The sequence below is a fragment of the Capsella rubella genome, unplaced genomic scaffold (assembly GCF_000375325.1).
Source record: "Capsella rubella cultivar Monte Gargano unplaced genomic scaffold, Caprub1_0 scaffold_3, whole genome shotgun sequence".
NCBI classification, from domain to species: domain Eukaryota; kingdom Viridiplantae; phylum Streptophyta; class Magnoliopsida; order Brassicales; family Brassicaceae; genus Capsella; species Capsella rubella.
In genome coordinates this window covers 7,842,519-7,855,259 of record NW_006238921.1, presented here as the reverse complement: position 1 = coordinate 7,855,259, position 12,741 = coordinate 7,842,519, and the positions used below count along the sequence as shown (strand labels likewise).

At 37.1% G+C, this 12,741-nt stretch overlaps 4 protein-coding genes across 4 annotated transcripts; all 4 read left to right on the top strand.

Annotated features, from left to right (window-relative positions):
• The first annotated feature begins 197 nt into the window (after positions 1 to 197).
• LOC17890759 lies at positions 198 to 751 on the top strand. The gene has a single exon (XM_023786896.1). It carries the CDS (start codon positions 198 to 200, stop codon positions 567 to 569), a length of 372 nt encoding a protein of 123 aa, XP_023642664.1. The 3' UTR covers positions 570 to 751.
• Positions 752 to 5,027: 4,276 nt separating this feature from the next.
• Positions 5,028 to 7,248, top strand: LOC17893932 (protein NRT1/ PTR FAMILY 6.4). The gene is made up of 4 exons (XM_023786378.1): positions 5,028 to 5,037; positions 5,124 to 5,239; positions 5,347 to 5,564; positions 5,638 to 7,248. The coding sequence occupies exons 1-4, from the start codon at positions 5,033 to 5,035 to the stop codon at positions 7,066 to 7,068; spliced, it is 1,770 nt and encodes a 589-aa protein (XP_023642146.1). The 5' UTR covers positions 5,028 to 5,032; the 3' UTR covers positions 7,069 to 7,248.
• A 108-nt stretch (positions 7,249 to 7,356) lies between these two features.
• Positions 7,357 to 9,567, top strand: LOC17893611 (plant UBX domain-containing protein 6). The gene is made up of 7 exons (XM_023785579.1): positions 7,357 to 7,841; positions 7,975 to 8,155; positions 8,232 to 8,318; positions 8,414 to 8,514; positions 8,685 to 8,955; positions 9,056 to 9,139; positions 9,236 to 9,567. Exons 1-7 carry the CDS (start codon positions 7,357 to 7,359, stop codon positions 9,563 to 9,565), a joined length of 1,539 nt encoding a protein of 512 aa, XP_023641347.1. The 3' UTR covers positions 9,566 to 9,567.
• Positions 9,568 to 10,125: 558 nt separating this feature from the next.
• LOC17891264 (serine/threonine protein phosphatase 2A 59 kDa regulatory subunit B' zeta isoform) lies at positions 10,126 to 12,654 on the top strand. Its single transcript, XM_006297332.2, has 3 exons — positions 10,126 to 10,355; positions 10,461 to 11,849; positions 11,935 to 12,654. Exons 2-3 carry the CDS (start codon positions 10,614 to 10,616, stop codon positions 12,307 to 12,309), a joined length of 1,611 nt encoding a protein of 536 aa, XP_006297394.1. The 5' UTR covers positions 10,126 to 10,355; positions 10,461 to 10,613; the 3' UTR covers positions 12,310 to 12,654.
• Positions 12,655 to 12,741: the final 87 nt, after the last annotated feature.

Below are 12,741 nucleotides of genomic sequence, written 5' to 3'. Positions count from 1 at the left end.
AATAATTACGACACCGATAAAAATAAAAATTGAGACCTCATCACTTACACATTTGCAAATGCTCCGGCGCATAAAACGCTCCTCTCATGTGCTCTCTCTCTCTCTCCTTCACGATTGTTATATATATAACCATGCAACCCTCACCATCTCATGTCTCTAATTTATCTTATATTATACACATTTGACGATATATATCAATGGGGAACTGTCTAAGACACAACAATGGCCTAGCCGGAGAAGAGAAAGACAATCTGGAGTCTGAGCCGCAGATTAAGTCAGTACTGGAAGAAGGCAAAACGAGTATCAGAGGGAAAGAAGAAAGTGAAAGATCGACGGAAGGAGAATCTAAGGTGGTAAGGATAAAAGTCACGGTGACGAAAGAAGAACTTAGACAAATCTTGGGTCACAAGAAAGGTATTAACTCCATACAACACTTGGTTCATGTTCTCAAAGATAGTGGCAGAAACATCTCCAAGGCTAATGATGAAGAAGAAAATGAACCATGTGATGAAAATTGGAGGCCTTCGTTAGAAAGCATTCCCGAGAGTGAGAATCATTACTCAAGTTAATCATATATATTTAAACTAATAATCCAATTTCTCCAATTACTTTTTGACTTTTCTTTTTTCCCAAGATGACTGTTTGTCTACGTTTGGTCCTTTTTAACCAATGTTCTATGAATGTTGTATCATAGAGCAGTGGTTTTTTCTTTTCATGTTTTAATTTTCCTTTATTGTTTTATTTCGGACAATCTTTGGTGCTTTGTGTTTTTGTTAGAGCACTAATCAAACTATTATATGTCATTACAAGTATATATAATATATGTTATGTGGTTGAAAAATCATAATATTTTATGTACAAGTGCATGCTTCTTCTTTTTTTCTCTATCAAATTTTGCATAATAACACTACAATGGCTATTCCTATTATTATCACAAACTACACAACATGTCATAGTCTTATAATAAAGTGTTAAATTAAAGTGTTTCTTTCTTTTCTTTGAACCCACATATGTAGACCAACTTGCTAGTGATAGTACCACACCACCTAAGGAAAGCTCATAAGAGCTTCACTATCTCCCCTTACGGATTCGTACGTGAGTGTTAAGTTTACGGGACCATTTTTTTTATATATGTGAACATGCAAGTTCTTTACGACCAGTACCTATAAAAGTTATAGATAGACGATACAGTCACACAAATATAAATCATAGGCTCATACTCATCTAACCTTAAAAGAAACGAGTGGATAAAACTATGCGAGCAAATTCTAAGGCCCATTTTTTAATACAGACAAAACGGACTGCTTTATTATAGGCCTATGGTAATACAAACACTAAAGCGGAAACTTTGAGATTTAGACTTTAAACATACTCAAAACTCGTTCAAGATTATCATAATAAGCATTTAAATATACTTTGTAAGAATCTACGTACATTTACCGTATTCAGGACTTACGTATACGTTTAAAAGCATTTATATAATGTAAATACTTTGTATACCGTAATTGAACAGTAACTATACTTTGTATTTATGCATATAATATACGTATACAAAAGGCATACGAAACAGTAATTTGTCTATATACGTTTAATACATATACCGTAGATGTAAAATACTTTGCATGTATATATAGTAGTATTTACGTACGTACGTATACCGTATACATGATTAAAATTTCCGTAAAAATCTTAACGTGTCAATTTATATCAGGTCAAACACATATATACATAACTATAATAGTGTACAATTGGAACAGGAGTTTCACGTTGTTAAACCAAACATTCCAGGATAAGCTCAACTACAAAGAGTTTGTGTGGTCGGCAAAAGCTTAGAGATTGCGTGAGCAAATTGTCTAATACGAAATATTAATCATCGAAAGAGATTTTTATTCAAAACTTCATTTTATTTCTTTATATTTAAATTCAAAACATGTTTTAAGTTAGATTAAACATGTGTTGACAGGTAATGTGAATATATCTGGTAACCGATGCAATGCACATGTATTCCAAAAATATGTATATACGGTCAAAATTGTAGGTAGAGTTTAGAAAGATAATATGTAACTGCCAATTATTTCAAGGTTTAACAAAATATTAATACGTTAAGTCATTAATCTATTCGTTAAAGTGACTGTGCAAATTGTCTTGTGTGTCTCCATGCAATCTTAAAGAATCTTATATAACTCGATAAACCAAGCAAGAAATTTTCATGTATCAACATGCATGGAGATAAAATAAAAAAGAGGGTGGGGCAATATAGATCATATATGTGGTACATTAATATATCATTCAAGATTTTTTGTTTTATTTCTTATCGTCGCATTATTGTTGTGGCCTTCTTAATTTTATTTTGGAATGACATGTGACACATCCAAAGGTTGGCATAGATTCCCCAAAACAATCACACTTTTGGTATGTTTTGGTTTTTATCTCAAGTTGATGATGAAATCTCTCGGATTCTATAATCCATACAGTCAAAACCCACTTCATCTAAAAATTGTCACATTACTTGCATTTTCTTTCTTTCTTTTGGCATAGTTGGTTTGTTGTCTAGACTACGGACCAATTTGATGGTCACTAGTATTTTGATGTGATTTTACATATTGAATCATTTCGGGTACGAATCTTTTTTGATTTTTATGTCGACGATCAATGTGAAACTTATAATATGTCTTTTCAATGTGATGGCTATAAATCACTACATTTTGATATTATCTCTCTATATGATTGAATTCAGATTGTATCAGATATTTATTTGAGTCCGCTCGGATAATCAAAGTTTTGTTAGGATTAGTTTTACTACTTTGTGAAGATTCAATATCTTATATTATACCTTATCTTGCAATTGATATGAGATCCCCAACAAAAACATATCATATATATACTTTATTTATTTTCCCTTCAAAAATACAAGAAAATCTCAGAAACGTTAGTATATAACATATCCGATTCTATTATACCACTACGTGTTTAATTGGCTATGGTTGGACTATCTTCTATATGAGCAGTGGGCTTGTCCCACATAAGCTTAATAATTGCACACTAAAATATCAAATAATTAAATCTTGATTAGAATCATCACTAACCCTTTTCCAAAAGGTTGGAGAAAATATCTCTTCTCTAGAAAGACTAAAGACTAATCATCTCAATTACTTGACCAACCCAACAAAACTAGAATCGGATACCATATAACTTCTACCACTTTACCAGTAAAACTCTACTAAACCTAATTCTTATTGATTTTATATGATTGGTGAGCAAAAAGATGAACCCACTCTATATATTTAATCCAACTTTAAACACACGCACTCTTTGTTTTCTAGAAATAATAATGCAGCTTGAAAACTATCGAAACGAGTGTCCGATTTTAATATATTTGATCTAACTTAGAGAAATTATTAGTATTGTGACGTTGGATACATTAATAATGTAGTAGGGACGAGAAAGAATCGTAATTGTATGGTGAAAAATATATATAATCATGACGTCCACAAAGAAGAGAATACAACTTGTAGTAGAGGGAACCTTAAAACCTCAGCTTTACCCTAAACCATTGGAGGCAAAATTATATTAAAAGTTTTACTTTTTTGACTTATGTTCTTCTTGCTTACATCATTTCAAGTAGAGGAATCAATTTCGTCAACATGTATAGCTTTTTTATATAAGTAAAATATCTTCCTCCATTTGGGATGATGTTAAATTCACCTTTTGTAGAGTCAGTTTCGAATATAATTGTTGGTTACTTATTAAAAGCAAAAACCTATGTTTTTACTTTACATACATCTCAGCTTCAAAGCGCATTTTCTTACGTATCACCTGAACTCTCTTTGTATCTATCTCAAAAGTTAAAGCTGCATGCTTATATTGTAGACCATACAAACCCTAGATTATTATAAAGGTAAGTCTGTCCATTGTTTTCAAAACCTTCCAAATGAATAGAAGTCTATGTGTTATGACTTATGAACCTTTGTGATCATCGCAAAACCGGTCTAGTCCGACACGAATTGTTGAGTCCGATCCTGATTCAATCATGTTTGATATTGGTAAAAATACATATCGTCATACATAATTAATAAACCCATTTTGTAAATCAAAGTAGACATTGGTTTTTCATGATGAGTGTTTTTGATCCACCACAAACATGATTCCTAATAAATATTTGTTAATCAGTCGGTAATGCAATATATACTCACTAAAGAACAATTCTCACTAATGATTGAACATTAATTCGAACCATGTGATTATGATATTGAAATGAAATGATAGCACTAACTTTAATGCTAAACTAGTCACAATGTCCCAAATGTTAACAGAACATGCATGTTTTGTACCTGTGTGGGATTACTCAGACTAATCTTGAAACCTTGTTAGTGTATTCAGTAAAATTCGTTCACGTGACCGATCAGTACTTCACACAACTATCTGGCCACACATGATATATAAAGACAAAGATTTTGATTATGCTTTCTTACAAGTGTAAAATCTTAGAAAACACACATAACACTAATTATAATAGTTAGTAACAGATTTGTTGAAGGTGAAGAGGACATGGACATGGGTATGAAACACTATTTGCAGCCACAAGAAAAAGGGTATAAGAAGACAAAAAGAAGAGTAATGGACATGGGGAATTACAAAGAAGCAGAAAACCTTGCAACCACATGAAATAAACAAATGTCTTTGTCATAAGATAGTGAAATCACACTGTTGTCTCAATGTGTCAATGTTTGTTTTTTTAGATCTGATCATCATCATATATCGCTTGAAGCAACCTTACCACACAATAAAGCAAAGCCACATTTTTATATAAATCAGTCCCCATCTCTTCTTCACATGCCCATTTGAACCGTATCTCTTGTTTCATTTCTTCTTTTGTTTTGTTGGAGTTAGATAAAATCAAAGGACTAATAAAAGTGTCAAAAACCCTTATCGCTATAACCTCCTCCACATCCGTCTCTATTCTCTCCTTATAACTCCTCACACTTCTCCTCTGCCTTCTTCTCTCATAGGCTTAACTGCTCAAAATAACAAAATGGTGAGTTATAAAGTCTTTTGTTCTCTGTTTTTTTTTTTATTTAACTCTGTTTCCTCTGTTCTTAATGGTTTTGCTTGTCTCCAAAGGTTCATGTGTCATCTCACGGTGGAGCAAAAGATGGCTCAGACGAAGCCGTAGACTACAGAGGAAATCCACCGGATAAATCCAAAACCGGTGGATGGTTAGGTGCCGGTTTGATCTTAGGTAAAGTCTACACAAACTTCATACTACACAAAAAAACTAAAAAAGTGTTTGTTCTGTTTCTAAGCTCCTCTGTTTCTACCACTCCTCTGTTTCTTCTTAATGTGAAGGGAGTGAGCTGTCGGAGAGAATATGCGTGATGGGTATATCAATGAATCTAGTGACGTACCTTGTCGGAGATTTACACATCTCATCAGCTAAATCAGCGACCATAGTTACCAATTTCATGGGAACTCTTAACCTCTTAGGACTTCTTGGTGGTTTCTTGGCTGATGCTAAACTCGGTCGCTACAGGATGGTTGCAATCTCAGCCTCTGTTACAGCTCTGGTATGCCCTTAAACGTATAGCTCAATTGGCTCAAGAAAGTTCTAGCTCTGACTCTTTGTGTCTGTGAAAACAGGGAGTGATGCTTTTGACGGTGGCTACAACCATCTCAAGCATGAGACCACCACCATGTGACGATTTCAGGAGACTTCACCATCAGTGTGTAGAAGCAAGCGGACACCAGTTAATTCTTCTTTACGTTGCTCTCTACACCATAGCTTTAGGTGGAGGAGGAATCAAATCCAACGTCTCTGGTTTCGGGTCTGACCAGTTCGACACAAGTGATCCCAAGGAAGAGAAACAGATGATTTTCTTCTTCAACAGATTCTATTTCTCCATCAGCATAGGCTCTCTCTTCGCCGTGATTGTTCTCGTTTACGTTCAGGACAACGTCGGGAGAGGATGGGGTTACGGGATCTCAGCCGCGACTATGGTGGTTGCAGCCATTGTTTTACTCTGCGGAACGAGATGGTACCGTTTCAAGAAACCTAAAGGAAGCCCTTTTACAACAATATGGAGGGTTGGTTTCTTGGCTTGGAAGAAAAGAAAGGAGAGTTACCCTGCGCATCCTAGTCTTTTGAACGGTTTTGACAAAACTACTGTTCCACACACAGAGAGGCTCAAGTGTTTAGACAAAGCCGCTATTCTCAAGAACGAAGGCTCTCCTAGTTCAAAGGACTTTGAAGAGAAGGATCCGTGGATCGTTTCTACAGTCACACAAGTTGAAGAAGTGAAGCTTGTGATGAAATTGGTGCCGATTTGGGCAACAAACATTCTCTTCTGGACGATTTACTCCCAAATGACGACATTCACGGTCGAACAAGCGACGTTTATGGATCGAAAACTCGGTTCTTTCACTGTTCCTGCAGGCTCCTACTCTGCTTTCCTCATACTCACAATTCTCCTTTTCACTTCCCTTAACGAGAGAGTCTTTGTTCCTTTAACAAGAAAGCTCACAAAAAAGCCTCAAGGAATCACCAGCCTCCAGAGAATCGGAGTAGGACTTGTGTTCTCAATGGGAGCAATGGCAATAGCTGCGGTTATAGAGAACGCTAGACGCGAGGCAGCGGTTTCCAGCAATACGAAAATAAGCGCGTTTTGGTTGATTCCGCAGTATTTCTTGGTAGGTGCGGGTGAAGCGTTTGCTTACGTTGGACAGCTCGAGTTCTTCATAAGAGAAGCACCAGAGAGGATGAAATCGATGAGCACCGGGTTGTTTCTCAGTACGATTTCGATGGGATTCTTTGTAAGTAGCTTGCTCGTTTCGCTTGTTGATAAGGTCACAGACAAAAGCTGGCTTAGAAGCAACCTCAACAAAGCGAGATTGAACTACTTCTACTGGTTACTTGTTGTCTTGGGAGCATTGAACTTCTTGATTTTTCTTGTGTTTGCCATGAAACATCAGTACAAAGGTGATGTGATTAGTGTTCGGATTGATGAAGATTCATTGGAGAAGGAGAAGAAGACGAGAGAAAGCTCTGAGTTTGAGCTTAAGGACATTCCTTGAAACCAAACTTGAAGAACAAGAAAGAGAGAGAGAGCGCTCTGCTTTTGTTTATTAATTGCTTTGAAGATTTTTCATCTTGTTTTTTTTTGTATTTAGTATATTGTGTGTATCAAATAGAAAAGATTATTATATGGTTTGAATTGTATTTTTTTGTAACATTTAAAACAATTAGTTACTATATATATATATATATGTGTCTTTTTCTCATTTGTTGCTCTTCAAGAACTCTATACTGAAGTTATAAACAAAAGTTTCAGAGGCGAGTCTGTGAAGAAACGTATACTTGCCATGGACGGTAACTCGTCGGAGACAGAGAAGTTGATCAGCTCCTTCACTAACATCACATCATCTTCTAGAGAAACAGCTATATCATTTCTTGAAACTCATCAATGGAATCTCAACGCTGCTGTTTCAACCTTCACTAAGAACGAAGCCACCGCCGCGACCACCGCAACCACCGCAGAGCCAAATGTACCAAACCCTAACGACGATCATCTCCTCCGGCCTAATCTATCTCCGTTTCCGAATCTTAGAATCAATATCCCCGTTTCATCTTTCTCCCCGTTTGATGGCTCTTCCGGTTACTCTCCGTCGCGGTCACGGTTTCGGTCACCGTCGCCGCCGAGATTTTATCTACATTCAAAACGTGAAGCAGCTAATCCATTCGGGAGGGAGACGAGTGAACGCCGTCGAGACGCCGGTGAATTCTCCGGCGGAACTGGTAACGATTCTGATGACGCGCTAGGGAACTACGGCAGAGAAGATGGTGATAGGTTTAGTGTTTCCTCAATCTTGGTGGTTTATTTCAAGATCTTGATCAGTCTTGATGGTTTTGATTAATGTTTCAGTGTTATACTTATGAAAAATCCTCAGAATGCTAAAGATGTTTGATGTGATTTTGGACAGAGATGTAGAAAGATCTGAGGAACCAGCAAGATCAATGTCTGCAGAAACTGTTTCAGATGAGTTTGAAGAAGAGATTCAGGATATGGTCACGCACATTGTAACAATCTGGAGGAATGGTTTCACTTTTGATGATAGTGAGTTAAAGACGTTGGATGACGCAGAGAATGCAACCTTTCTTGAGGTTACTGATTCAACATTTAGTCTTTCTCTGTGGTTTGGCTCACTTTGGTTAACGTTATGTTCCATGTCAATGCCAGGCCATATCAAAGATGGAGTCCCCACGTGAACTAAATCCAGTCCGTATTCAAGTCATACTCATTAGGCGTGAAGAAGAAAACTTCACTGTATGTTTGTTTCTTTTCATTTATGTTATTTTTTCTCTTCTCTGATTCATATAAGGTAGTAAAGTGAAAGCTCTTGTTTTCTTATATCTCAACAGCAGGAATCACAAGCTTCATTGCATGGTGTTGGAGGAACTCTAGCTGGATCAGACTCTGCTTCAACTGAGCCAACAGCTTTAGCTGTCTCACCACCAATGAGGTTATTTGATATGACAATGTGCTTTTCTCCAAACACTGAAGAATTGTGCTATTCACTGCAAGGATCTTGTGTATTGGATAAGGATGTTTATGGTTTTTGCAAGTCTTAAGGCATCAGTCTTGCTTACTAGTCTTGTATTTAGGAAAAAGGTTTTTGAATATATGTGGTAGCTTTGATGGGATGCTTGTGCAAGAACCTCGGAAAGCTAAAGATGTTGATGCGATTTTCGACAGAGTTGAGGAATCGGTCATAGAAAGACCTGAGCAGTCATCAAGATTGATGTCTGAAGACACAGTTTCAGATGAGCTTCAAGAAGAACAGCAAGAAGACGAGCCATATGAAGTGGTCAAGCTCATTGTAACTATCTGGAAGAACGGTTACACTGTTGTTGATAGTGAGTTAAAGAGTTTTGATGACCCTGAAAATGCAACCTTTCTTGAGGTTACTAATTCAACACCTTCACGCCATTTCAATTATTTTTCTTTTTCTCTGTACTTGCTGATTCACTTGGATAACACATAATGTTCCATGTCGATGCCAGAGGGTAACAAGTATGGAGTCCCCACGACTATATGGTCCAGTTCGTGTTCAAGTCAAACTCATCAGGCGTGAAGAAAACTTCACTGTATACTAATCTCCTTCCCTCTCTCATTAATGTTTTATGTATGATTCAAATGAGCTAGTAAAGTGAAATCTCTTGTTATTGTATATTTTCAAACAGGGTGTCGAAACAAGTCTTGCTGGATCAGACTCTGTCTCTACTGAGTCACCATCACCATCACCATCTATGGGATTAATAGTGGTAGATCCTGCAGCACCAACAACCTCAATCGAGCTAAGACTAGCAGACGGTACACGCTTTGTCACTCAGTTCAACACTCACCACACCGTTGGAGACATCCGAGCCTTCATAGACGCTTCTAGACCAGATGGTTTCAAGGACTACCATTTATCCATCATGGGGTCTCCTCCTACACTACTACCTGACTTTAACCAAACCATCGAGGAAGCTGGCATCATCGCCAACTCAGTCCTTGTCCAAAATTTCTAGTTTTTTTTTTCTTGTCCAAAGTGGAAAAGAAATAGACTTTATTTACATTTGGTAACATAGAAACAGTGATTTTGACTTTTAGCTAGGTCATGAAGTGTTTGACCTAAATCTTTTGACTTGAATGATTCCTCAACGATGTATAAATGATAATGGTGCAAATAAAACGAATTGACCACATACTATTTGACGACCATATAACATAAACGTTTACTTTTGAGATTGTGTTGACTTCACCTGCCATTTTGTCAAACCGTGCGTGTCCATCTTTATTGATTTTTTCTCTTCTGTAATCTGTCTGAGAAAAAAAGAAACAATAAATAAAGAAGAAAATATCTGGAGGGGATGTGTTCAGGTTTGGTTTGTTAATTTCGATTCGTCAGAGCAAAAGGAAGATAAGTGTTAACATGGATTTACAGTAACAATCCGTGGAGAGAGAGAGAGAGAGACAAAGAAGGATAAGGGAGAGAAGAAACGGATTGCTCTGTCTTTTCTTCTATTTTTGTTCATTACAGCTTAAAAATCTTAACTTTTCTTTTTTGTTTTTGGTCACTTTTCTTACATATATAGGTTTTTTTGGATTTCGTTTTGTCTTTTCTTTCTTTCTTTTCCTCCTTACCTTTCTCCTCTCTCTCGCTCGATTTCAATTTGGGCGAGAAAGGAGTGGTGGTCTTTTGTCTTTCCAGGGTTTATCACCAAAGATCCATCTTTTTGCTAAAGCTTGTGTCTTTTTTTGTCTTTGTTAACTTTCTAGGGTGTCTAGATCTCTTATTCTAAAGTCATCTGCAAAAATGTAAGCTCTTGTCCTCTTTTATTCGTTTATTTATCTATTTATTCAGATTTATTTGATTGATCTGATTCTGATATGTTTTGTTCCAACTGTGTAATTTGGTTTCAGGGTTGAGGCTCGTTCGATGTACTGAAGTTAGGGTTTTTCTTATTTTTTCGTTCAGAAGCGAATCTGGTTATGCTTAGAGAACAAAGTGCGGGACTTTGACTTACTTAGAGCTGGGTTTCTTATATAGTGAAGGGTTTGTGCCAATAGTTAGATATGATCAAACAGATATTTGGGAAATTGCCTAGAAAGCCTTTAAAGTCTTTGCAAAATGACTCTACTGGTGAAGGAGGGGTTAACTCTCATTATGCTCCCAATTCTAGTAGTACTAGTACTAGTACTAGTTCTGTCTCAAAACCTTCTTCAAAATCGTCAGCTTCGGGTTCACGTGTAGCTAATGGGACTCTTGCTCCTAACTCATTGAGCTCTAACATGACTAATCAAGGGAAGAATGCTGTTGTACAAGCTGGGCCGTTTCCTTCTTCTGGTGGGGTATATGATGCTTTGCCTAGCTTTAGGGATGTTCCTATCTCGGAGAAACCGAATCTCTTTATCCGGAAGTTGAGTATGTGCTGTGTTCTCTTTGATTTTACTGACCCTTCAAAGAACCTTAAAGAGAAAGAGATTAAAAGGCAGACATTGCTTGAGCTCGTTGACTATGTTGCAGCGGTTGGTGTGAAGTTTAATGATGTCGCGATGCAAGAGCTCACAAAGATGGTAGCGGCTAATCTGTTTAGAACTTTTCCTTCTGCGAATCACGAGAGTAAAATTCTTGAAATGCATGATATGGATGACGAGGAACCTTCGCTGGAACCAGCTTGGCCTCATATTCAAGTTGTGTATGAGATTTTGCTCAGATTTGTGGCTTCTCCCATGACTGACGCAAAGCTTGCAAAGAGATATGTTGACCATTCCTTTGTCTTGAAGCTGTTAGACTTGTTTGATTCTGAAGATCAAAGAGAGAGGGAATATTTAAAAACCATTCTGCATCGGGTGTATGGGAAGTTCATGGTGCATCGACCCTATATCAGAAAAGCTATTAACAATATCTTCTACAGATTCATATCCGAGACTGAAAAGCATAATGGCATCGCAGAGTTGCTAGAGATTCTTGGAAGTATAATCAATGGGTTTGCTTTGCCTTTAAAAGAAGAGCACAAGCTCTTCCTTTTGCGAGCCTTGATTCCTCTCCACAAGCCTAAAAGTTCATCGGTCTATCACCAACAGCTTTCTTATTGCATAGTTCAGTTTGTAGAGAAGGACTTCAAGCTCGCTGATACCGTTATTAGAGGCCTTTTAAAATATTGGCCTGTGACTAACAGCTCAAAGGAAGTTATGTTTCTTGGAGAATTAGAAGAAATCTTGGAAGCAACTCAAGCTGCTGAGTTTCAGCGGTGTATGGTTCCTTTATTCCGACAAATTGCTCGATGTCTCAACAGTTCACATTTTCAGGTTCGAGTCTTTGGTTATCAGAACTTCATACTCTCTTTTGACAAAGTTTTGTTGTACCTATACGAAATTGTTCTTTTGTTTTCAGGTTGCTGAAAGGGCATTGTTTCTATGGAACAACGATCACATAAGAACCCTTATCACCCAGAACCATAAAGTGATAATGCCAATAGTCTTCCCAGCTCTAGAGAGAAACACACGTGGACACTGGAACCAAGCAGTTCAGAGTCTGACTATAAACGTGAGGAAAGTATTCTGCGACATTGACCAAGTTCTCTTCGACGAGTGTTTAGCCAAATTCCAAGTGGCAGAAGATAATAAAGCAGAGGTTACCGCGAAACGGGCAAGAACATGGCAGTGGTTAGAAGATTTAACGACTTCAAATACCATTGAAACCAACGCGGCAGTACTGGTGCCAAGATTTGAATCCTCAGTCAATCTTGCAAGCAGCTCCACAGGGTAGTAGAATCTCAATCTGGTAGGTAAAGAAGAACAGCTGCAGTGCTTATACATCAAAGAATAACAATAGAGATTGGGGGAGTTTGAGTTGTTGGAGAAATCTGATGGATCAAACTAGAGGGGTGTGAAGTATCTCATTCTCATCAGTGATTACTTACTTATTTAACATATTTTCTTTGGGGTTTACTTCTTCTTCTTCTTTAAGGTCTTCAAAGAGGAATGGGCTTATATGTACTGTAACAAATATTGTGGTCTAAGACTATAGGGATGGTTCATCACTCATAAGAGACGACTATATAATTATTTTTAAATTGAACTTTTCAGAATTTATTTGATGTATATTTTTTAATTCCATTTTTTTCGTAAACGCCGTTAACCTCCGGTTAATACTTCATGTTCCTTTTGGAAGATTTCGATAACTAGTTAACGGCTGACG

Bases quoted from the DNA above. Each gene is read 5' to 3' on its own strand.
- LOC17891264 (XM_006297332.2), top strand. From the start codon at position 10,614: ATGATCAAACAGATATTTGGGAAATTGCCTAGAAAGCCTTTAAAGTCT. The intron at 11,850-11,934 runs GTTCGAGTCTTT...TTTTGTTTTCAG, and splicing joins TCAACAGTTCACATTTTCAG to GTTGCTGAAAGGGCATTGTT.
- LOC17893611 (XM_023785579.1), top strand. From the start codon at position 7,357: ATGGACGGTAACTCGTCGGAGACAGAGAAGTTGATCAGCTCCTTCACT. The intron at 8,319-8,413 runs GTATGTTTGTTT...ATATCTCAACAG, and splicing joins GTGAAGAAGAAAACTTCACT to CAGGAATCACAAGCTTCATT. The intron at 8,515-8,684 runs GTTATTTGATAT...TATATGTGGTAG, and splicing joins GCTGTCTCACCACCAATGAG to CTTTGATGGGATGCTTGTGC.
- LOC17890759 (XM_023786896.1), top strand. From the start codon at position 198: ATGGGGAACTGTCTAAGACACAACAATGGCCTAGCCGGAGAAGAGAAA.
- LOC17893932 (XM_023786378.1), top strand. The intron at 5,240-5,346 runs GTAAAGTCTACA...CTTAATGTGAAG, and splicing joins AGGTGCCGGTTTGATCTTAG to GGAGTGAGCTGTCGGAGAGA. The intron at 5,565-5,637 runs GTATGCCCTTAA...CTGTGAAAACAG, and splicing joins CAGCCTCTGTTACAGCTCTG to GGAGTGATGCTTTTGACGGT.